This window comes from Clarias gariepinus, chromosome 27 (assembly GCF_024256425.1).
Source record: "Clarias gariepinus isolate MV-2021 ecotype Netherlands chromosome 27, CGAR_prim_01v2, whole genome shotgun sequence".
Classification (NCBI taxonomy): domain Eukaryota; kingdom Metazoa; phylum Chordata; class Actinopteri; order Siluriformes; family Clariidae; genus Clarias; species Clarias gariepinus.
The window spans coordinates 9359130-9385748 of NC_071126.1; the positions used below are offsets into that span (position 1 = coordinate 9359130).

Sequence of the window (26619 nt, forward strand, 5' to 3'; positions counted from 1 at the left end):
CTGTATATAACAGTCTTTGCTGTGGTACTGTGTGGCTTCAGTTATTGTACCCTTTACTATCCGGTCGGTTTAGTTTAGAAATGGATATTGCGTCCCAAACTGCACTTTTTCGTACTTCTTGGATATCAGCACATTAAAACACACTACAACACACTACACAGTGAAGTCCCCACACTTCACAGTTCATATGAGTTTAACTGGTTTATATGCACATAATATGTACATGTTTAAGATACATAACATAAAATATAAATAAAACGTCTACACCCCACTATAACTTTACTTTTAAAATCATTGAAATCTTAAAATAAGCAAAATACTTTACATATATTATTATGTTTGGTTTCATATGTGAATGCATTTAATTTCTCATGCTTGAAACATCAATTGAAACATTTTACTGTAACTTCTATATTCACCATAGCTTAAAATCTAATTTTTATTTTTTTTTATAACTAGCTATAAATTAAAGGTAAGTTATCAGTTATTAAAAAACACTGCTTCAGGACTGTCATTTAACAACAAAATGCAGCAATGAAACATTTTCTTAGATTCATTATTTTAAACTATTACGATAGATAGATAGATAGATAGATAGATAGATAGATAGATAGATAGATAGATAGATAGATAGATAGATAGATAGAGTGTCATTAATAAGAACTATAAGGGCTGAATGACACCTCAGTCCTGGAATCACCCAGGTGAAAGCTGTAATGCCAAATCAATTTTGTTTGGTTGGTTGGTTGGTTGTTTTCAGATTTCATATAAGTTCAACTGGGGGTGTTAATACAGCACTGGGAATTTTGCACTGCACCAAGTAGCAAGTAGCACCCAGACCATGGATGTGTACAGTGTTTACCTCGCAGCAGTTTCTGTCAGTCACGTGGATGAAGTGAAGATGAATGTGACCACTGCGGGGCAGTACACACAAACTGGCCCAAAGCAGATCTCTGGTGAATGTGATGGATTGGACAGATGCATGATTCCACAAAAGATTGTGTCCCACTAATATTATATTTATAAATATACTTTACATGCAAACCATTGGAATTTTTAAAAAATCTTTTGGTTAAGTGTCCTTTAAGTGAAAATATATGCGTGTTCAAAATAAATAAGATAAAATATGAATAAAATATCTACACCTCACAATAACTATACTGTACTTTTGTAGTCATTGGACTCTTAAAACCATCAAAATACTGTACAGTATACAGTATTGTACTGTGTATACGATATCTTATTATGTTGTGAACACATTTTACATCTCATGTTGGAAACATTCATTTTCATTAATTGTGCATTATCGGTTATGATTGAATAAGCTACATTTTTACTGTAATTTTTATATTAAACTTATCTGAATACATTAATATTCTACAAATATTTTATATAAATAATATATTACTATTCACATTAATATTCTACAAATTACATTAAATGTTCAACATAAAATTTCCTGAGGACATAAAGATAAGTGATCAATAAAAAAAACTGCTTCAGCATTATAATTTTTTTTAAATGCAGTCAGTGCCAGCAATGAAATTTTGTAATAATTATTGATATTGTTGCCTAATGTGAATATAGTTAGTTGGTGTGAGATAAAAGGATGCAGAGCATAGGGTTAGATGGAGGCAGATGATGCGCTGTGGCGACCCCTGAAAGGGAAGAAGATCGAAAAAAAAGTTTCCTAAAAATTGCGAGATTCTAAATGCACATTTTCTTAAATTCATAGTTTAACTATGAATATTAAACTATGAATAACCTATGTAATTTAACTATTACTAGATAGATAGATAGATAGATAGATAGATAGATAGATAGATAGATAGATAGATAGATAGATCATGAAATTAATTGTTAGTGCCCTAATCCTATGTATTTCATCAATTATATAAAGAAGTACCAATAAGTACAGCAGTAAAACATGACTGGATCTCTATTTACAATAAAGAAGAACTTTAAATCATTGCCAGGCTTTTGTCTCTCTGCACAGAGTGTGATTTCTCAGCATTAGACTAATGCAGACACTCTGTAGTTGACAGCCCAGTTGACAACCCCCACAATCCTTCTCAGCCTACCATCCTCTCTCTGTGGCAGACAGGATCCTTTCCCATACTGCCTTGTAATGAAACAAGACTGCTTGGAAATCTTTTGATACGTTAAAACCTGCAAACCACACGCAAATTATTTCTGTCCATTAGCATGGAAGTTCCATATTTTTAAATGGCAAATATTTATCTTTTTTTTTTTTTTGTTATAATCACCTTAAATGTCAAGCAATCTGTAGCTAAAAGCATGCATTTAAGCTTTATATATTCAAACTTTTCAAACATTTTGTTGCAATTTTTCATCCTGCTAGGCTTCATGATGACAGAAGGGGAGACATAAGAGTAATGGAAAAAATATATTAAAGCTTATTTACATAATCAAGAGCACATGAAATGCTTGAAAAGCTTACAGGGATGCTCATTTTTCTGAAAATACATAAGCATTTTTTCTAAAAAAGCAAACAAGGAAAATGTTTCTAAAACATAACAGCCCTGCAAATGTAATAGCTATACTGTACCGTTGGCAAGGATGCATTATTGGTTTACATTAAAAGCTGCCGATTTGTATTTCATTTGTTGTTTATTACATTTATGGGCTCTTATTACATTGGCAGGTGTAACAGATGTCACTTGTGTGATTCACTTCAGATGCCAAATAGCAGAGCGTACTCTGCCTCTATCTGAGCTTCTCTCTTACCTTAGATTATTTAATATAGATATTTAGTGCATGCATTTTAAGTGATGATGCACTGTACAGTATAAAATTACCACCTCACAGGAATACTTTAGTGTTTTTTAACCTTATTTCCAGCCATGGAACTCACTCACTTATCATCTACACTGCTTCATCCTGTATACAGAGCCCACACCAGGAAACTTACAGTAGGTCACAAGGCAAAATACACCCCGGACAGGGAGCCCATTCATCACAGGCCGCGCATACTCACATTCATGCACTATGGGCAATTTGGGAACACCGATTAACTTTATATGCATGTCTTTGGACTGTGGGATGAAACTACAGGGAGAACATGCAAATTCCATGCACAGACATCCAGAATGACACCTCAGTCCTGGTGAAAGCTTTAATGTCAAATCAAGTTTGTTTGTTTGTTTGTTTGTTTGTTTGTTTGGTTGGTTGGTTGGTTTGTTGGTTTGTTTGTTGGTTGGTTGGTTGGTCGGTTGGTTGGTTTCAGATTTCATATGAGTTCGACTGGGGGTGTTAATACAGCACTGGGAATTTTGCACTGCACCAAGTACCGTAATATAAAAATGGTTAGGTCTATTTATTGGATCAGCATTAATGTCTGGTCTATATATAATACTTGTGAGTAATGTAGTTCAGACCTCACCATACACTACCTGTAATTATTTTGTATGACAGCTCATACAGTAAGCCTATTTACCAGTAACAGACTGATAAATAGAAAGAATAAAAATAAGTACCCATAAGTGTTTTTTTTCCCTGTTATTATTATTCCTATTGGTATGCGATAATTTGTGCCCAGACCATTGATGTGTACAGTGTTTACCTCGCAGCAGTTTCTGTCAGTCACGTGGATGAAGTGAAGATGAATGTGACCACTGCGGGGCAGTACACACAAACTGGCCCAAAGCAGATCTCTGGTGAATGTGATGGATTGGACAGATGCATGATTCCACAGAAGATTGTGTCCCACTGATATTATATTTATAAATATACTTTACATGCAAACCATTGGATTTTTTAAATCTTTTGGTTAAGTGTCCTTGAAGTGAAGATATATGCGTGTTCAAAATTAATAAGATAAAATATGAATAAAATATCTACACCTCACAATAACTATACTGTACTTTTGTAGTCATTGGACTCTTAAAACCATCAAAATACTGTACAGTATACAGTATTGTACTGTATATACGATATCTTATTATGTTGTGAACACATTTTACATCTCATGTTGGAAACATTCATTTTCATTAATTGTGCATTATCGGTTATGATTGAATAAGCTACATTTTTACTGTAATTTTTAGGGAGGAATCGAACCCTGACCCTGGAGGTGCTAGACCACAGTGCGAATTACTGAGCATGTGCTGCCCCAGCCAGGGGTTTTGTGGAATTTATGTGCCATCATGTAGAATCTGAGGTACTAGTGCTTTTACGTTGAGCTATGTCAGAACATATTTAATCTTTAAATAGGCTCCATCTTTTAATAACATATTTAAAGGTCAAATTGAAAATTGGCTTAATGCATAAATAAGTAATAGAAAAACATTTTTCCACATAACATTTTTTTTACTTCTCCAGAAGATGTCCTTAGGCTCATAGTACTGTATAAGTGAGTTTCAACTTATCGGGTATTACTTCTCAGTACTGTGTTGAAATTATTATCTTTAAAAATTATAAATGCACTATAGATCAAGTGGATTGAGATGTGTTTGTGTATTCATTTAACACAATATTGCAATTCAATGTATTGTTGTTTTTTTATTCTCTATTCTTATGACCACATTATTTTTTCTAAAATTGTTATTACTACTGTCTGTTCAGAAATTGAAATGATTAGAGGCATTTAACTCTACTACTACAACCACAACTACTACTACTACTATTATTATTATTATTATTATTATTATTATTATTATTATTATAATATAGTGGCATATACCAAATCAGTGTACATGTGAGCTCATGGAAATGACATTAATATGATTATTAAGCAATTTCAGGCCATGTTAATTCATACAAAATAAAAATTGTTCTTTAGATTTCCTAGATTACTGAAAAGGGCTCAGGACAAATAACAGATTTTAGATCCTATGTGAAAAAACTGGAATCCATAACAGAAGTTACTTTTGCTGGCCAGGCTGTTGAGGCTCATTTTTTCCCCTCAGTACATGATGTGTGGCTTTAACACTGCCTGCTGCGAAAGCTACAGGAGAGACACAAGGCCTGTCAAACCACCCAACATCAACTGACATAGATAAGGCTCAAAATAGAAAAACCTTCTCCTAACAGCTGCATTCCACACCCCACACATAACTCAGGGTATCAAACAGCCAGAATAAACACAGTGGATCAGTTCATCAAGCATTAAACATAACTTTTTTAATTGAATTACCAAGTGACACTCTCATTCTCACTCATTATACTCTTTACTGCTTATCCTGTACAGGGTCACGAGTACAGCCAGGACGTGGTGCTCGTCCATCACAAGTACACACACTTACTACAAGCAATTTGGAAACGCAATTTAATCTACACTGCATGTCTTTGGACTGCGGGAGGAAACCGAAGTACCCATTACGAGAACTATGGCACTGTGCTGCCCCGAGTAACACAGTTACCCCCCACAATAATAGCATGTGAAACGTTGTCAAAAGAAGTACCACCTTTCCTTCTTCTTCATTTACCACTTTATACTGATCACACTGTTACACTGATCCACTGAAGTCATAGTGGATCAGTGTAACAGTAGGCCACATTAGGAGCTATTAGTGTAAGCCATCAGATGAAAGCACACACAGAAATTAACTAGAGCTCATTATTTCAACCCTGGAGCTGTGGGGTGCCGGTGTCCTGCCCAGGAATTAAAATGATCCATTATTAATATGTGAGCTGAATTTAGTTAATCCAACTAACACTTAACTTTACTCACTCATCTTCTATACTGCTTTATCCTGTATTCAGGGACCCGGAGCCTATCCCAGGAGGCTTAGGGCACGAGGCGGGGTACACCCTGGACAGGGTGCCAATCCATCGCAGGGCACACACACACACACACACACACACACACACACACACACTACGGGCAATGTGGGAACACCAATTAGCCTAACCTGCTTATCTTTGGACTGTGGGAGGAAACCGGAGTACCCGGAGGAAACCCATCAAGCACAGGGAGAACATGCAAACTCCATGCACACAGAGACAAGTATCAAGGCTGGCCGGGAATCGAATCTAGATCCTGGAGGTGCAAGGCGACAGTGCTAACCACTACACCACTGTGCCGCCTCCTTAACTTTACTATGCATTGTAAAAACATTTAACACTGAAAAAACACTCTGTCTGAGCTTGATTTTCTTTGAACATTAACTTAGACATTTTACCTGAATGTGTATGGCTTTATGCATTCCACATTTGGCAGACACCCTTATTCAGAGTGACTTACATTTTTAATTTATTTCGTATCTGAGCAGTTGAAGGTTAAGGGCCCAACAGTGGAGATTTGGTGGTTGTGGGGTTTGAACCTGGGACCTTCTGGACCAATGCCTTAAACACTGATCTACCTCTGACTCCTATCTCACTTTTTTTTTAAAGAATTTGTGAAAAAAGATGGTGATTAATTATAGGAAAGCAGCTGAAACAGAAGAAAAAGTGAGTGAGTATTCGTGCTTTTCAGTGTTTCTGTAACCATAGACACCCAAATTAGTTTGCTGAAAGTTTGACTCCTATAGAATCATGTGACGATAAAGAAATTCTCCTGTCATGTATTACTCACTCATTCATTGTCTACACTGCTTCACCCTGCATACAGGGTTTTGGTGGGCCTGGACCCATCCCAGAAGACCTAGGGCACAAGGCGGGTTACACCCTAGACAGGGTGCCAGTTCATTTCATTTACACAATATGGGCAATTTGGAAGGCCAATTAGTCTAATCTGCATGTTTTTGGACTGTGGGAGGAGAACATGCAAACTCCATGCTCACAGACTCGAGGCTGGAATCGAACCCTCGACCCTGGAGGTGCAAGGCGACAGTACAGGAAAGTGCCGCCTGTCATGTACTGTATTGATATACAATATGTTTGTTTTGTATTGAATTTTGCACCTAATTAGATTTATATACTGCAATGATGCTGAACATGTTGTATAAGTAGAATTAAAATGCACATTACGTTTTAGACTTCATATCAACAAGCTGTCTGTTTTTTGTGTGTTAAAGCATTGTAAGGTTTGGTCTAGCCTAAGTGCCTAACATTTCCCAGCTTAAACAAAAGGGCTTTATACAGTAGATGGCTAGTGTTGAACAACATCACAGTTGTGCCACTGTTATTGCATTATTACACTCCTGACTAGTCAAGCGAGTTTTTTAGAGTCTCATGACTGCTCACAATAATGCAGTGTGATGGACTCAGGTACTCCAGTGTATTACCAATGTCTTGTTCAGCCTAGATCTGTGTAACTTCATTGGATAAGGTTTGGCAAATTAGGAAAGAGGGAGTGGCAAGATTATATATCTATGTGTCTATGTAGAGACATCAGGTTCCTTTTCCCAGAGATCTTTGTCGTTGTGTTTCCCAATCTGCTTTGCACTTTAACAGGTATGTTAATACTTTATTTTCAATTTTTTGTGTGTATGTGTGTTGTGGGATATCCCATAATAGGAACTAAAATGTTGTCTGCTTATTTAACAGTTCATTATGTAATACGACATTTTCTTTAGTCATAATTTAATGTCTACATTAGAACACGTCTTGCATTCATTTATATACTGCATCTTTGACATTTAATATGTCTGCTGTGCAAACATTTATAGTAAACCCCCATGAAATCATGTTGTGGGTGCCAATTGCATCGCAAATTTTAGTGGTTTAAAAAAAAAAACACTTTAAATCATAAATAAATAAAGATTTTATATATTTAATAAAAAACAAAACTCTTCTATTAATATCTAATAAATAATAAATTAAAGCATTCTGTCTATTTGACATGATCATAACATGTATGTAGTACTGTATAGTGTTCTGTACCATTTGTAATGGTATATTAAACAAAATGCCTGAACCTGCTGAGACCTGAACTCTACTGTTGTGTACATTTGGGTCTTAAGTGGTCAAGCAAAAACACTTCTATAAACTAATAGTAGCATGTTTAGGCTCATGCTGCAAAAATGTGTCAGTACATCACAGCTTATCTATATGTCTGTTTAATTCACTATATGCAAAACCTAAAACTTTTTTTAATGATTGCTCATGAACTACACCTTCCAGATATGATGAACTGCCCGTCAACTGGACAACAAGGCAACTGTATGTGGCCTTGTCAGAGCACTCAGCAACCAGGGGCCCCAGTGTGGCCCAGTCAACCATACCAACCATGCTGGCCTTATCAGCCCAACCAAGCTAACTGGCCTGGGATGCAGCCCAGTGTACCGAACTGGCCAGCTTACCAGCCTGCACAACCCCCCCAATCAGTTTGGCCAAGTCCTAGTCAACCCATCCAACCAAACCAACTCTTGCCACCAGGTCAACCAAACCAACCCTTCTTACCAAGCCAACCAATGACGCCAAGTCAACCAAGTCAACCAATGACACCAAGCCAACCCTTCTCACCAAGCCAACCAATGATGCCAAGTCAACCAATGACACCAAGTCAACCAAATCAACCAATGACACCAAGCCAACCCATCTCACCAAGCCAGCCAATGCCACCAAGCCAACCAGTGCCACCAAATCAACCAATGCCACCAAATCAACCAATCCAGCCTGTCCCACCAGGCCAAGCAATATGGCCCTCACAACTACCCAGCCCTTCTTCCCCATCATGGCATGGAAATCCTGGCCAGCCAGGTTGGCCTAATCAGGGCTCCACTGGCGTTCATCAGTATTCATGGCCTCCTGTCCCATACACAGCACCTGTGGTAAGTCATTGTATTATAACTGTAGAAACTCGCAAATATTAAATTTAGTCTACAATTTTCAGTCCAACACATAGCAACTCACCCATTTATATTCATGATTGTCTGACAGCACTGATAAACAGATTACTCCCTAAACTGTTTCAATCTGTTTTGACACTATAGTCAGTGCCTTTCAACATGAATTTTCCCAGAGGCATCTATGATAAGCTGATGCTTACAATAAGAGGACAAGTAAAGCCTGATGCAAAAATGTAGGTGAACATTTTACATCCCAGATGATTTGTGTTTAACCTATAGTTTGTACTGTAATTTTAAATCCTAATAAAAATATATCCAACCGATTGGATTTGCAGGGGCAGTAATCACCCTTCAACGTTACAGCTTTAACTTTATATTTCCCAGGTTTACTGTTAATTTCGTACAAGGAAATGACATCGCCCTGCATATCAACCCACGTTTCAATGAGAGGGGAAAGCAGGTTCTTGTTCGCAACCACAAGCTGGGGGATCAGTGGGGACCAGAGGAGAGATCGCTCCTAGCACCATTCCCCTTTGCCGCAGGACAACACTTTGAGGTAAGAGACAACACAGTCAGGAGAGAACACAAACAATAAAGGCTATTAAAGGGCAATATAAATATATACATTAATGGCATTGTATAAAATTGAGCACCCTGGTAATGAAACAATTTCTGTTCATTACACTGTTGAATGCAGACTTGAGGTCTGTATTTATTTACAGGATCTCCTCTTCCTCTATAGATGAAGATCCTCTGTACAACTGAAGAATTCAAAGTGGCGGTCAATAACACACCTGTATTTGACTTCAAGCACCGCATCAGGGAGGTGAACCAGATCGATCGTATCAACATCCTGCATGATGTCATTCTTACATCCGTCAATGTGGACACTCTTCCTTGAGACACAACCACATAACTGCTGTCTCTATCTTACCTTTGTGTAGAACAGTTAGGAACAAGATTACTTGTGCAGTCCCTTAAAAGATGTAGTTGAATAATGACAGGTCTTTGTTATTCCGAAGTTCTTGACGTTCTAACTGAAGGGTTGTTGTTCATCTCTCACTTCGCAAATGTAGACATGCTTTTTCTTACCGTGGTAAAAAATAAAGTACAATTATGTTTTATTTGCATATGAACTATACATATAAAGTGAAAATGATTGTTATTCTATAATCAGTAAGTTCTCATGTAACAATACTAATGGAAAATGAATACAGATGTTTAAAGGAGATTGTTAAAGTCTGACAAAATATGTAACTGCTCCTCGTTTTATTTTAAGAACATTAGCAACAGCAAGTGAAATGGAACCTGTGGTACAGAAGGTACAACCAGAAACACAACAAAAACACACAACCTCACCCGACAGTTAAAAACACTTAACTTGTGCTTACAGCATTCTCCCTTTCAAATCTAATCAAAGTATGTGGAGTAGGTATGTGCTTAAAACTTTATTAAAATAGAAAAACACACACACACAAACATGTATACTTACTTAGAAAACAAAACACAGACACATTAAAATATATATATTTACTTGCATAAATCGCTCATGTCAAAACGCACTATAAAATGTGGTTGCTCATTCTTTAGGGCAGTGCTCAGAAAGAAAAGAATGAACACCAAAAATCTAAAAAATTTTAAAATAAATAATAATAATAATAATCTAGACAGTTAAAATTCGTGCAACACTACCAAATTTGTAGTTAAGCCATCCAGTGCATCATTCCCATCTTTACTAAAACATTAACAGGATCAGGATCAGGCTATTAAATCCCATATAGATGTTCAAACTAGACTTTGTGTTCAAGTCTCTTCTCTACAGACTGCAGTAGAAGCTGAGAGTATTGCTCCAGCAGAGCCATTGTCTTCTCTTCACCTTCACCAAGTACAGTCGGGCCTGAAGGACGAGTGAGTCCCGGAACGGCGCCCAGCTCAGAGTGTGCCGTGAACAACGCCTCCATTAGCACACGCTTCATCCCCTGCTGCTCCAAGCTCACATTTTCAACACAGGAGGTCACCTAACCCAACACATCCACAGAATCACACACACATCCAACACATCCACAGAATCACACACACATCCAACACATCCACAGAATCACACACACATCCAACACATCCACAGAATCCAGTTAAAAAGACAAAGTTTCTGAAATAGGCCATAATACAGGCCTTAATAAATAAACCCATACAGTAAAATTATATTATATACTGTACACACACACACACACACACACACACACACACACACACACACACACACGTCACTTTCTAACTCCGTGATCGTTCCTGATATTTATATATTTCTACATTGTAAAGGAATGCTGAAGGCGTCCACAAATGAATTAATCTCCTTTAAACAGTTAATGGTGAGATGTTTCTGCTACTTATGCTCTGTAAGGACTTTATAACACCTCTAATCTGAGGTGCTGTTAATTGGTCATTTTTCAGGCTGATAACTCTAAATGAACTTCTGGTCTGCGACAGAGGTAGGTTTTGGTCTCGCCCTCCTGGGATGGTTTTCATGAGAGCCAGTTTCATTATGGTGCTTGACGGATTTTGCTAATGCACTTAACAATACTGTTCCTGCAAGAACTATTACAGAAAGGCTGACCTCTGTGTCTTAAAATAACAACTAACTAACTCCATATGTATTAATGTATAGTTTTGAAATCCCCAGTATTGTTGTAGAATGTAGAAAATAAATCACTAAACAAAAACAAAGAAATTTGCAAGTGATCCCAAACATTTGAACGGTAGTGTGTGTGTGTGTGTGTGTATATATATATATATATATATATATATATATATATATTATATATATATAAAAAATATCTCACTGACCAGTGTGTAGAGCTGAGTAGCCTTCTTCACACTATTGTACAGCTCTACAGCAGCCTGTCTGCAGGTCTCCAGGTTTATGGAGGGCTCTCCTAGAGAACAGCATACAGAGAAATTGAACATGTGTCCGAAGTGGTGAATACATTTTAAGGCAGTCCTCCAAACTGGTACAGTTTACAAATAAGACACTGATAATAAAATACCCAAAAGACTACTATAACGACACCTAATAGCAATAAACACTAAAACCAGCGACAGACAAAATGCATAAAATTTGATATCCTTCCATTGGGACCTGGGGTAGTGGCTGGTGGTAAGCTTATGAGTTAAGTTCAGCTGCTGTTATTTTATTACAAATCAATTGCTGGTTTTCAATCACAGAATACCCGACAAGACATGCACAAAATACATACACTTTGTAAAAATTGTATATAAAAATTTGTATATAAACAAATGTGTTGATTAAGACTGGAAATGTAAATAGCTCCAGTGATGAATATATTGTGAGTTTTTTTCCCCTATATGATTTTCTCACAAAATTGTTGATCTCAGTACTTTTACAACATCCAACAGTTCCATTATAACTTAAAAACAGATTTTGTTAGCTGGTGTGGCAAAACTGCTCTAATCTCAGCCAATCACTATATACTGCTCACCATGCATATTACTAATTCAAGATAAAAATAATAATAAACCATAATAGTAGATTTAAAAAAAAAAAGAGAGAGATTAAAAGAAGCAAGGCAAAATACATGGAATAAAGAAGAAACAACTCAAACCTTGATCAGACTGCTTCTTGCATGTGGCATCCACTAGGGGGTGTTGCAGTGTGTGGGAGGAAGTTTCAGGACCCAGTGTGTTTTTTACAGACATAGACTGAGGAAGCACAGACATTGCAGGTTCCATCTGAACTCTTGTGTAGCATTTGTCCTCATGTTCAACTCCAGTCTTAACAAAAGTACTTGTGACAGTAGAGTCTGTACCGGGAGTAGGTGTGGACCTGCGGGGATACTCAGTCAAAGGGTTACTTATTCTGGCTGAGACACAGGACTTGGAGATCTTAGCAGTTGGGTTTGGGGGACATCCACCTTGGCTCAATCTTGTTTCGGTTGTGTTGCACAGACCCGGGAGGGGAGCAGATAGCGATGGCAAAAGAGGGATGCTGGCACGAGGTGGACTGTTAAGGGATGACCCAGACAGGTTCTGATGAAGACTTTCTTTGAGGGACAAGGAACGGCTGACTTTGGCTCTGGAGCTGGTGGTGGGACTCATGTATGAGCGAACTTTAAGACGTCGGATAGCGTTTGGGCTTTCCCAAAGCTGGTGAGATGGCGAGTCTGTGGCAGGCTGGTGCCTTGAAGTTGAATCACTCCCGTCTGTGTGAAGCTCGGGTGTGGAAGATCGAGATGTTTGCCTCAAATGGGGCATGGTTACACACTTTCGACCTTTAAATAGGGGGGAAGAAATAAAATAAAAATACAGTCAGGATACAAAATGAAAGATGAAATAGACTTTGCTCAAGCAGTGTATAAAGGCCAAATGCAAAAATGTTTTGTTCCGATATTTATGGATCATACTGTAAAAGTGTTACTTGACCTATAAATGACTAAGTAATGGCAAAACATCTGAATACATACTGTTTGTTGTTAAACTGAGTGCTGAAATGGATTTTAGAAGCGGCTTGTCTACTGGGCTGTCCAATCTGGGCATGCTTATCGGGCTGGTCACATTATGCACCATGCAAGTTTTCCTTCTCTTTGGGGTTGTGTATAGCTGCTCTGAACTGCAGGTGTCTGCTCTCTGCTCCAAGTTCATCCCTTGACCATCGTCCTTTTGCAAGGGATGTACCGTGGACACCAGGGGATTGAATCCAGCACATTTTTTGAACTTCTTATCAGTCTTGGAAAGGAAATCGGAGTGCCTCCTAGGAATAAACACATGCAATGAATATCACAATGTACATGCACAGAGAAGGGCATCATCAGGTAGTCAAGGAACAACTGTGTGTCGATATGTCAACCATACCTGGAGGTGGAGCCTGGGGCAAGGAAGCTTGCCGAAAATCTGCTTTGAGGTTTGAGTTCATTACCTGATCATCAAACAAAGTATAACACACTTAATCAAAATAAATGGTAAAACTATAAAAAATAGAATTTACACATTTGTATTTAAGATTTAGATTTGAAATAAGCTATACCCATGATGTTGGTGTCACCCATTGTCTCAAAGCTTGTCTTGAGGAAATCCTTTTGTTCAGGGATCTTTGCTTTGTAATATGGCCTAATTCTAGCGGCGCCCCCATCCTCCTCATCGGTGCTGACTGGCTCAGGATCATCCGAGCCTGAGAGCAAAAGGAACAAGAGACATGATATTAAGCAGGTCTATGGACATCCTCATTGCTTGCTTCCCCCCAACTCACTCACTCAACTCATCAGGGTCAAGGGGAACCTTTTCTAGGGCCCATCCCACTTAGGGCTTGAGGCATGGTACACCCTGGAAGCAATTCTAATTCATTGCAGGACACACACACTCATTTTACACACTACGCACAATTTTTTTGTATATATAAAACCTCTGGACATCTGTGTATGAGGGCAGAATAAATATCTACAGAAAGTTTGCAGCTTTGCTTTGTGACGTTTGGGTAGCTAATAACAGGGTCTAGCAGGTGGTTGTGCAAGTGGTGTTTTTGTTCACAATTACTCCCTTGGTTTGTCTTTGTAGTGAGATTCTGACCTTCATTGCCCTGCTCTGAGCTGGATCCTCCACTGATGTATCCCATGGAGCTGCCTCTGTCGGGGCTCTGGCTCTCCTGGCTCGGGGCTTTCTCCACCTGCTCCTGGTAGGCTCCAGGGAAGTTGCTAGTACATGGGTATAGTTCTGAGCTATGCGCTACACCTTCTGGTTCAGGAGACGAGGCAGAACCCGACCAGGAAGACTCAGGACGAGTCTGACGTTTTTTACTCCGCTTCTAAATTGAGTAAAAAAAGAAATTGTTAATAATATACACATAGTACCTAGGGTTGACAGACTGGATGATGACATGAAATAGAAAATATTCTATTTCTGGATATATGGATATACTTGTTCATAGAAAAATGAACAATATATACATATTTAATGAAGACATTTCTAATAAACGCACTATAAAACATTACAAAGAGAATGATCTAGTAAAATCTGCAGTGAACTCACGGTGTCTTTGTGCATGCTGGTGGCTGTGCCGCAGGCCTGGTTGCTGAGCGGATCCGTGGAGCCACTCAGGGGAGACCCGGGCTTAGAAAAGGAGTCAAACTGCCGAAGTTCCAGCATGGACTTCACCATCAACTCCAAAGAACCCATCCTACAATTCCAGCGTTTTCTTCTGTGTGGAACCTCCGATAAAGACGTCTCAGACACACACGAACCCGTGGACGACTCCTGAAACTGGATTATACAAAACATATTAGGAACAGTACAATAGTATTTGTATTAGCGCCACCCAGGGTCCTGGAGACCATCGAGTGCTGATTTATTCCTCTTAATCTTGAGCGAACTGACTTGTTAGGGTAGAATATGAGCAAAAATATAATGATATTTAAAAAATAGAAATAACAATACATAGGTTGGCTGACAAACGGCCAACAAAACAGGAAAATACATAGATTTATCATAAATGATCAAACAATTAGAAACCAAACCAGAGAAAATACACTAATACAAAGATTTTATAAGCCAGTCTCACGCTTATCAAGCAAAAACAAATGTGATTGATACTCAATGCTGACCTTAGACGAGTCCCAGTCAATTGCATCATCAAAAGCACCTGTGACAAAATAAATAAAAAAAATCAATATAATCTTACTGAGTTACAGTTTTATATATTCAGTGTCCATAAATAGCATGATCGTCGTACCCTGATCCTCGTCTAATGACATCTGGTGCATATGATTGTCATCTTCTGTCTGTAAATCTGCGAATGTTTCTTCATCATCTTCCTCGCTTTCAGAGGAGCAGGTCAGTAGAGACAGTGTGCTGTGCATCTCTAGGCTGCTCGTTGAGCCCCGTCTGCAATGTAGCAAGCTTGTAAGCCAAAAATCTGTAAAATGAAAAAGCTGTACTGCAAAACTGTATAGGTGTACCTAATCAACGAATCTGTGAAAGTAGGCCCTCTCCGACAGCGCGTGAGCCGATCCAGCCGCTCCCTCATGTTACCGGTCAACTCGGGAGCAAGACGCCAAATAAAGATACAGCTACAACACACAGCACACATCAGTCTGGCACACACAAAGAGAAGCAAATTATAAATAAAAAATAGCATTTAAACTCAGAGTCCTACCTGTCTCCTGAGGCTGAGATCAGGTGCCTGCAGTCATTTGTGAATTTAATGCTCGTTATGATTTCTGCGAGGTATATGAGCGGAGAAAACGTTACATGATTACACACCGTCCACTCATTTTCTTTCAAATCATTATAGATGCAGATTTACAGTACTGTGCAAAAGCCTAAAAAAATATTTTAAACAATTATAAAACCAATCCAATCCAAACCAATTAGTGATGGATGCCTAACCAGCATTTACCCGAGTGGCCAAACATGGGAGCCAGACATTCTCCGGTTCGGAAGTCAAACAGGCTGAGATTTTTATCCGAGCAGCTGGTGGCCACATACAGGCCAGACGGGTCCATCTGAACCTGTAAAACATATCAATGATTTAAAATCTAAAACTTACAGCCATTCTCTGAGTAAGGTGTGTCTCATGTTGAAGGCCAACCTACCCTGAGAAGGCTGCCGTCTTCAGCCCGAGAGCCCTTGAAGGAATTTTTCTGCTTCCCACTGCTTATATTGAACACTCTGCCAGAGGAAATGACATTCAGATTGGATGCAACATTTTTTGAGTAAAGATAAAATGTTACAACATGCTATAAAATGTCATTGGGAGCAGATCTTCCATGCAAGGGTATACAGTGTGTGAATGAACTCACCTGACGTTTCGGTCCTGACAGCCTACAACTGCGTACTTGCAAGCGGGATCCACAACAAGGTCATGACAGGTGCGCTTTCTTACCACGTGGTGCGTGCGTTTAAATTGTACTCTTCCCAAAACCTGGGAAATTATAATGATGAATGCAACAGATTTTCCAATTCACTAATTAAAGGTGCAGTTTGTAATATTTAAAAGTGCATGCAAGCCTAGTTTAAACAATTTTTCCTTCTTTTGCTACAGGTTACACAAAACATGCACAAAGTATCAGCCTGGCCAAAAAAAATAGTCACAGGGTCTACATCCAACAGCAAGGTTTCATTTAATTCAATCAAGCTTTGATTACAGCATAGAACACATCACACTAGAGTAGGGTCAATTTAAACTCATCAGACCACATGACCCTTTTCCATTGCTCCAAAGTCCAATCTTTATGCTCTCTCGCAAATTCAAGATTTTATTTTTTCTGATTAGTCTCACTAACAAGTGGTTTTCTTATAGCCACACGTACAAATGGTTTCCTTATAGCCACACAGCTGTTTAGTCCCAATCCTGTGAGTTCTCATCATATTGTGTGTGTGCATGGAAATATTCTTATTTTCACTACTAAGCATAGCTTTAAACATAGTTTTTAAGTGATCTCCATTCATATTTTTTTTCTGACCACATTTCTTCCACAAAAGTTGGCCGTTCAGCACTATCCTTCCATTTTTTTTCTTGGAACCCAATTCCAGTCATTTCAAATCCACCTAGTTGTTTTCATTGCTTGATGCAGCCTAATAATTTGGTTTAATATGCTTCTAAAATGGTGACTTTTTTTGGCCAGGCCGTGTAGGTTAATAAGTAAAAAAAAAAAAAAAAAAAGTCAAGCCAAAGTCCAGGCACCTTGTGGGCAGTGCGGAAGTACACACTCTTATCAGCTCCACAGCTGATCATCCTCACCTTGCCGTCATTAGCTGAGGACAAGGAAATAAAGAAACAGAAATCAGATGCGAGAGGATGGATTTTCCACAAGTAGAAATTTATTTTTATAAGATTGAAACACAAACTATGCTTGTGTGAAAATCACTTTGACCTGTTGTAGCACAGCATTCAATAATATCTTTTAGAGACTATTCAAAATGTGTGTATGTGCATATGTACTGTATATATGTATGATTTTTTATTTACAAATATTACTGTTAATATGAAACTGAACATCTTACCAGCAAAGCGGACAGCTGTGATGGAGGACGAGTGCTCGTCCAGGGTCTGCAATAAACTGTAGTCTTCCTCAACATCCAGTACATGAATCAGGCGATCCCGACCCGCCGTCGCCAACAGTTTCATTCCTACCAGATGCCAAACACATACAATAAACTCTAGTAAGACTATACATTCTAGTGTACACTCGACTTCAAACGGCACCACCCGTATACAGACCCGTCTCAGGTTTGGAGTACTCCAGACACAGGATCTCAGAGTCATGCACCTCAGCCTTTAGAACCTCCTCCATTGTGTTGAGATCATGAATTCTACAAGATAAAAAATGCTTGAAGTTAAACATGATTACAGAGAAACAAAACACAAATACAGTAATATTTCAACCAGTAAGAGAACGCAAGCAAACATTTTCTAGAACGTCTTTTTGAAATCAACAATTCAAAATAGAATTATGCTTCATACTGACTTCAAGCAGTCCCACTGGTGAACAAATCTAAATAAAATATATGTATAATTGCTCTCTATCAGGATCTTACCATTTTAAAATCAAAGCAATATCATATAAGTGTGAGATCCCAGAGGATTCCCATTTCTATAAAACAGTGGAAATTTAAAGGCCGGAACTAAACCGATGGCAAGTTCATTACCTCAGTGTGCCATTCTGATGTCCTGAGGCCAGATGTTTGCCATCTGGACTTACACAGATGCTTCTGATGCCTGTTCGGCTCTCTGTGGGCTGCTCCTCGGGCTTCTCTGTGAAGCTGGTGCCTGATCCCTCTGTGTCCAACAGGAACGCACTGTTACTCGTCGTATAAATCACCTTCTGAAGATCCTATTTAGTGGCAGGACAATTACCAAACATGAGAACTGTGGAAACCTCTGGCAATCATTGATGGTTCATTCCAAGACAATGGTGAGTCTTTTATGCACATACTGTACTCTTGAGTTTAAAGAACATTTTCATCCTCCTTTCAGGAAAACGACTGTTTAATGCTACAGCGCCACCTTCTGGGGCAAACATTTGTGTTTCAGGTAAACATTGAAATGACAGAAGTGAACAGCAGACATACATTGCTGAGGAGATTGCTATCGGCCGGGTTGGTGTGCGGCTCTGTTCTCCACATGCGGACTGTGCTGTCTGCAGAGCAGCTGAAAAACAGCCCTGAAGGAGCGAGCCCTGTCGGAGGTTCCTCTTTAACTTCAGGGAATATCTGAAAAATAGCATTGCCACATTGTCTACACATCACAAGAGCACACAATATTGATCAACTGCACAGGAAAAGCTATAAAGCATGAGACTGTGCATATCTTATCTTGAACACATTAGGAAGTGTGTTTTGTGGTTTTGTTTAAGCTTCTGTAGGTGCTGAGATATACACTTGATGGGTCAGAAGGTGTTGATTCCTACAGGTTTCTATTAACATACTAATCTTCAGTAGTGTGTTACACAGACGCTATTTATCTAGTGATTTTTGGAAGGAGTCTCCAGTGTCAGCCCTTTGTTACAAAGGTAAAAGTTAAGCTCTAATTAATTATTACATGGGCTTTGCAATGTTGTGCTAACATCATTAACTTTACCGTAGAAAAAAAGAAAATGGTAAAAAAATATGACATAAGAGAAGTTGTTAAATAAACAACTATATATGGATAAAGTGGATAATGTGTAAATTTTGGCTAATAACAGGATCGCTGATTCCACCAACGTCAAGCCATGTTGTGTTCTATTCCTTACATAACTGGACACACTGTTTGTGGTAATCATCTCATAACTCTGGTGATGCCCAAGATTTTTGGAACCAGGAACCTGCTATAAGAGGATAAGTGCATAATCTAATCTACCTGGGAAACAAGAACCGTAAAGACATAATGAACTATTGGTTTATTTCACCGTTCAAAATGTACCTGCACATCCCAGACACAGGCAGAGTGGTAGAGACCAGAGTACACTTTTCTCACTCTTTGCAAATCTTGAACGTCCCACACATACAGGCTGTGGTCATTATATACACACGACAGCCAGAAAGTAACAGGGTCGTAGGTCACCGCTACAGAGTCAGGGTAACGGGCATCTGGTTTGTTTGAGAACAAGTGACTACAGGGAAAACACAGAGAAAAGAGACATTTAGCTTGGACTGGAAACTCATTGATTCATTTACGCATGTTCAACAAGCACTTCATCATGTACAGTAAATGGTACTTTAACAGTAAATCTTGTATCAATGTACAACAATTAAAAGAGCAGTGCATAGACAAAACCTTTCCTTTATTTATAACACACACACACCTAAAACTCTTAAGGTATGATGTGGTATCTGACACCGGATAATAAGATGTTTTAGCTTCTTATGGTCTGTAAAGCCCTTTTTAACAGCTTTAATCTGAGGCTGGTGACCATAAATAAAATTCTCCTCTGCAGCAGAGGTAGGTTTTGGTCTCACTTTCCTGGGTTGTTCTTCATGAGAGCCAGTTCCATCATGGTGCTTGATGGGTTTCGCAAATGCACTTGAAAATACTGTTCTTGCAAGAACTATTGCAGAAAGGCTGACCTCTGGGTCTTAAAATAACAACTAAATGCTGTTACAGTACTTAATTACCTGATGCCATGTGTGTAATTTGTGTTATACCCATTTGTGAAATATGAAATGATTATACGAGGTACCAGATGATTGGCATACAGTACAATAATTAGTCTACATATTCATCATTCATACACAGTTAAAGTTCATAAAGACTGTTTGATCCCACCTGGCCTGAGTGACAGCAGATACGTCAGTGCCCAAGTGATGAGGCCGAGGCAGGGTGCAGATAAAACGCAGGTCAGACGGGTTAAACACTCGCACAGTTCCATCGGCGCATGCGCAGAAGATCAGCTCCTCAGTGACAGAAAGAGCACTCGCTGTACTGGTCTACAAGTTTGAATAAATAATAATAGAGGGGATCACAGTGGGGTATAATTAGACCTTCGTCTTATGAACAGCAGTTAATTGTTTTCTTTTAAAACAAATATGCCTCTTGGAAATAATCCTAATGTGAAGCTAAGTGAAAACATAGATGTACTGTAATATCTCATCTGAGCTGTTTTTAATTTGGTACTGTATTATGGATGAAGAGATAAAATGAGGTCTCTGCTAACAGCAGTGTCGACCCTTTAACAATAAATGCTAGAAAAAGATTGACCAGAACCTCATGCATTATCCATACAGAGTTCTGGAGCTCTGCATGAGAATGGAACAGGTTCTCTGGGACGCACTCACCCGTAGGTCTACCCACTTATCCAGCATCCTCTTATCGTTAAACTCACAGAGGAGCCCTGAAGAAGTGATACAGAAAATACTCTCAGACTTCTCACCGCGGCCACAGGCTACATCACAGAAGTTGTTGTTCTGCAACTCCCCCAAGAGGCCTGAGCGGCCAAGCAGTGGAACAGGGGCTGTGAGCTGCTGTGAAAAAACACAGTGTATTAAGATTAAGTAGAAAACACAGCAGATAAAGAAGCATGACTGTATAAAGCTAGAGTAAGGAGGATAATTGTATATACATGGAGAAGGGGTAGAAGTTAGAGGGATAACTGGATCAATCTGGTATAAGGTGAATAATTGTACAAATCTAGAGTAATTCCCCTATCTCACCCACGCTGTTTCGCAAGTGGGACGCAAGTACGGTTCATCAACATTCACAGTGGGTTTACGTTTCCATCCTTCCCCGCGGAAAATTATACGTCCTCACAGAAGCTTGTGAACATTGTAAAACTTTGCGGAACGTCGGGCGGTCACACGCGGCGGCAAACAGTGCCGAACACCGCATCTCAGCGCGAGTCAACCCGCATAGGTGAGATAGGGGTATTAGGTCGCATTTTGTGTACGGGAACGCATGCAAATTCTGATTAAGGGGAAGGTATGTTCATTTGTAGTGTTTCGGATGATCTATACTTTTTTATGCCAAAGTACTACTTTAACATAGAAGCTAAAGATTAAGTGAACCTAACAGAATCTATCATCAACCTCACACGTAGACCCTTAAACAGAAGAAACCCATTTAATGATATTGCGTTTTAGAAATGGAGTACAACTGATTTTTCCAACCAGATTTACTCCAGCTCATGAGTAAACTATACCTTGTTGGAGTTGCAGGGATCCAGGTACCAGTATCGGACATGTCTGTTCCCAGCCGTCACAAAGTAGGAGCTGTCCTCAGAAAAAGACACCGCTGTCACCTTACTGGACACCTTGTTAGCAGCCACCAAAATGTTTTTCTGTAAGAGAGAGAGAGAGATGAGCTGTACATTAATAAAGGCAGGTGAATCATCTAAGGACTGTACATTGTCTGAGCTTCTCCCTCACATTGCATTTGGATAGATACACTTTATTTGTGTTTACCTTCCAGGCCCACACATTGACACTCATGTCGTGCTGGTAGCCAATGCTAACGATGTATTTGCTGTTGGGTGAGAAGGCCACACAGGACACCCCATACTTGTGTTCCTGTAGCACTGCCACCTGAGAGCCATCAGCCACGTCCCAAACCCGCACCGCAGGAAGGTGACCACACTTAGAAGAACAAAGAGACGAAGAAATGGACCGTCATAAGAGTCGGCTCAAAACATCTAACATTCAAGCTTGTCATACTGGAAATGCATTACCTCTCCTGTAACGAGATATTTGCCATCTGATGAAAAGGCTAAAGCAGTGATAGTTTTCCTGCAGAAAAAGAAACACAGTTCGTCATACCTAGGGAGTTATTCACTGAATAGATCATTCTTTAAATCATTATTCATCCGTTACCTGGATGTGTTGATTATGTGCTGCTGTCGGTTCTTTGTGGGGTTCAGTAGCACTACTACACACCTGAAGAGACCACACACATGCACACACCATAAGAGACAGCTACATCTTCCATTTGTGCACAAAAGGTTACAAAAACATGTGCAGTGGCCTTTAAAAACTCTTTATACGGTGATATGAATAAAGTCTGGTGAACAGACAAAAATTACCTAATTAAAATGACTGTACATTTTCTTACCATTATGTACTAACGTTCTAACCTTGTCTGGGCTTTCTGCAAAGTTTAAACAACTGCAGCTACAAAATCTGCTGTAGGCCATGACCGAAGACCAATACAGAGAGGCAGAATTCATGGTCAAGTTTACATCGATTGATTGTATATTAAATGTAACTTAAATAAAACTATAAATGACGCAGCTTCAGCACTAAGAAGTGCAAATGCAAAGGCCAATTTTAATCCAGATGAATAAATGCTTAGTAACCAACAGCTCTAAGATACAGTCATAAAGAAATGACTTGATTACATCATAGAAGGCTAAGAAATTGAAAACACAATCAAGGTTAAAAATCAAGCAGGCCATTATGAGGCTCGCGGTTTATTATTGCCATTAAAGGGCACTCTTTGGTGTTGAAACCGTGTGGCTTTTTCCATATTCACTTATGTTTTCCATAATGGACTCAACAAGAAATACTGTAATTTTTGTAAATAATTGCATATTGTGTAAAAGCTTTTAAATTACATGTAAGGGGTTGCCTTGCAACATTAAATCTGACCGGCTAGACTTCTGGATAAAATAAATAAATAAATAAATAAATGCTTCCATTATAAAGCCTTACACTCACCCAGCAGGATACGCGACAATCCCGGAGCATGGATCACACGTTAGTCCACTGCTTCCTGTAGTTGTGATACCAAGCACTCTCTCCAGAGTTAACTGTAACGACAGAAAGTCAAACTGAAGGAACTATCAGGATCGAAACAGCACGGAAGAAAACTGATATTTTACTTTCTATGAAGACAATTTCACATGCGATTCATAAACACCTTTTTTTTTAAAACCGGTCACCGTTAAAAACATTTTGAAAATCACGACTTGATCAGTTTTCAAACTCAACTGGCATTTAACAGTGAAACAGCATCAATCACACCCAATCCGCGTTAACATTTATAGTGATTACCTTTAATTGAAAACAATGATCACTTTGATCAGACAAGAAAGAGCGCTGGTACTCACTCAGCCATAGACAGAGATGAGCTCGGTGTGATGATAAACAGCAACGGTTAGGAAGGTGTGGGTAAGTGGGTGGAGGGGGGGGGGGTACTTATTTATTCAGACATTCACAACTGTTAGCACAATCTGCTTTATATGCATAAGCTTTGTAATCACTGGATCTCCGACCTTAAGCACTGAAAGCATTAATCAGCAGACAGCAAATCAATGCCATTGATCAAGTACTCAGTGAGCATTCTTCACCAAGTTACTCATTCTGTTAATACTTTTTACCAATATTTGGCTTTCATCAATAAGTACTGTTACATGATTTTATAAGATTATATGTATGCTTTTACATTATTATATTAAATAACATTATGTTACATTACATTATACACTAATCAGCCATAACATTAAAATCATTAACATTAAAATAACCAAGGATTTGGATTCTCCTTGTGCCACTGGGGCAGCTCTGGTGTCTGGCACCAGGACATTGTGGGATGTGGGATGGAACCTCCTTGGATCAGATTGGTTTGTTCGGAGCATCCCACGTTGCTTAGTTGGACTGGGATCTGGAAGTTTTTGAAGTTCGGCGATCTTGGAGTCTTTGCCTACTGGGACCATGTGTGGCGGGGTGTGATGCACTGGGTGTTCTGGTGCCTTTTTTTCCCCAAATTTTTACTGCATTGGCTTTTAGTGGGATCAGATCAGACAGGCTGATCTTTGGCCTTTGAAGCATGGGTGAGCATTGAGTACCCATGATCCAGTCACCAGTTTACTGGTATATAATTGTTAATCAAGTCACTTGGCAGTGGTGATAATGTTATGGCTGATTAGTCTTTTATATTATACTATACCCTATTATATACTATACATGTATGCATGCATGCAGACATGCAAAAAGTAAGTGGACGCACAGTTTTATAATAAAATGTATGCACTAAATTAGCCATGACTATAATTACTACTTATTCCTTTTAGATTGGAAAATACCCATTTTAAGCATCCCTATGTATTAAAATCTTAAATTACACATACTGTAGTTATGTTTCATAAAGATAAAACAGATCTAATCAGTCCCAATCATGATAGTGTGGACTTAGTTTTTAGACAAATGTCATAAATAGTATAATATAATAAGATTGTATATATTAACCAAAATAAAAAAAAGTGTGTGTTATTAATAGAGACGACTTCAAAACAAATGCAGGTGTATAAGTGTTCAGACATATTCAAACCCCTGGATGACAACAACTGTTCGCAAAATATTGCACAGCAAGACAAAACCAACAAGAATAACTTAAAGGTAAAAAAAAATTACTTTAAATAGTTTATGTAATAATTATACATTATTATAACATCCAAAACATATGCAGGACTAAGATGTTTTCTTTATCTCCAAGGCTTTATGTTTATATAAGGCTGAATTTATTTCAGTATAAACGGTAAAAATTAAAACAGTCAACAATCATGTATTTAGAATATATATATATATATATATTAAATAAGTAAAGACAAAATAGCATGATAGCATAGGCAACATTAACACCTATACAACAATAAAAATAAGAAAGAAACCTGCGGCATTAAAAAAAAAATGCACCATTTCAGTCAATAATATATATTTTTCAAGGTTTTGTTGCAGACAGCTGGATGTTACAAAGTAACTTCTTTAAATCAACATCACAGATCATTAAAAAAGAAAAAAGAAAAAAAAAGACAGCTTAGTTTTCTTCTTCACATGAACATCTATTGTATGTTGGAATTTCCTTCAGGATAAATGAAGTATCCATCTATAAATCATATAGATGATGCAACTTCCTCTTGATTATATGACTTGCGATAATAGTCCAAATGTTTTATAACATAAAGGTGAATGTATTTAGCTGGCTAGGTTACAGAGTGCTGTGCAACATGGGATGTTTTGCACATGAACATCATTGCAAAAATAAATAAATAAATAAATAAATAAAATAAAAATGACTGATCATATTTCAAATTAAGAAGACAGAAATGCTATTTCCAAACCTAGAAAATAAACATGTATGCATGTTACTGTGAAGTAGAGTAACTTTGTTTAAAATCTATTTACTTTTACACACTGTAATATTATTTGGAAGCAAATGGCAGCTGAATACCATACCAGGGTAAAATGTGATTAGATATAAACTGCTGTAATTTTTTCATGTATTCAAAGTAATGCAGTGAAGGAATTAAAACAACTTTAACAGTTCAATAAACAAAGACTGGATTTCTTTTTTTTTTTTTTTTGCATCTCTTTTACACAGAGACTTCCTCAGTCTCATTTAGCGCTAATCATCATCATCATCATCATCATCATCATCTGGTGTTTCTTTAACTGAGAATACTGTACACTGATCTACCTTGTTGGTGGGGTTTTCTTTGTCCAGCCGTCGGCTCCTCGGCAGCTTTATGTGCGGCGAGCGCAGGAGATTTTTAATCCTGGTTTTAATGTTTGCGGCCTCCATAAACTCCAGACTGAAACTTCACACTAAACTTCCCAACGGCTCCCAGCTGAACTCATGCGCGCGCGCGATCAGTGACGCTCAAAGCCAAATAAACAACAGCATGTGTTACGATGTTTTGTAACAAGTTATAAACGCACAAGTATATCAATTTACACACTACTGGATCTTGATTGGCGGCGGCGTAAATCACGTGACTGTTTTTTTTTTTTTTTTTTTAAATAACTTCTCACCTGGGACGTACCCCAGCCTCATGGGTGTCATGTGTTTGGGCGTCTCCTTTTTAACGGTTAACATACGATAAATAAAGATGATCACACATTGTAGGATAATAATAATGCGTTTACCGATATTAGGATTAAATTAAATACACGATTAAAAAGTCAATCACGCTTGCACATACTCAGACAATACGAGAAAGAAGGAAGAAGAGAA

General features: G+C 38.4%; 2 protein-coding genes across 3 annotated transcripts; one reads left to right on the top strand and one right to left on the bottom strand.

Annotated features, from left to right (window-relative positions):
• Positions 1–7321: 7321 nt before the first annotated feature.
• Positions 7322–9773, top strand: LOC128514661 (galectin-3). 2 transcript variants are annotated; one of them, XM_053488453.1, is made up of 5 exons: positions 7322–7356; positions 8026–8675; positions 8838–8926; positions 9078–9249; positions 9436–9773. In XM_053488453.1, the coding sequence occupies exons 2-5, from the start codon at positions 8028–8030 to the stop codon at positions 9592–9594; spliced, it is 1068 nt and encodes a 355-aa protein (XP_053344428.1). In that variant the 5' UTR covers positions 7322–7356; positions 8026–8027; the 3' UTR covers positions 9595–9773. The 2 variants fall into 2 exon arrangements, with proteins under 2 accessions (XP_053344428.1, XP_053344429.1); XM_053488454.1 differs by having other exon boundaries at positions 9391–9520.
• A 355-nt stretch (positions 9774–10128) lies between these two features.
• LOC128514662 (mitogen-activated protein kinase-binding protein 1-like) lies at positions 10129–26187 on the bottom strand. The gene is made up of 29 exons (XM_053488456.1): positions 26083–26187; positions 23325–23416; positions 22482–22544; positions 22340–22397; positions 22077–22247; positions 21815–21952; positions 20955–21137; positions 20446–20606; positions 19603–19792; positions 18771–18911; positions 18348–18532; positions 17920–18011; positions 17703–17828; positions 17383–17453; positions 16499–16620; positions 16292–16367; positions 16096–16207; positions 15853–15916; positions 15656–15766; positions 15430–15581; positions 15302–15339; positions 14730–14960; positions 14271–14505; positions 13732–13875; positions 13560–13623; positions 13172–13458; positions 12314–12979; positions 11538–11626; positions 10129–10711 (listed from the first exon to the last, which is right to left on the bottom strand). Exons 1-29 carry the CDS (start codon positions 26185–26187, stop codon positions 10484–10486), a joined length of 4395 nt encoding a protein of 1464 aa, XP_053344431.1. The 3' UTR covers positions 10129–10483.
• Between the last annotated feature and the right edge of the window lie 432 nt (positions 26188–26619).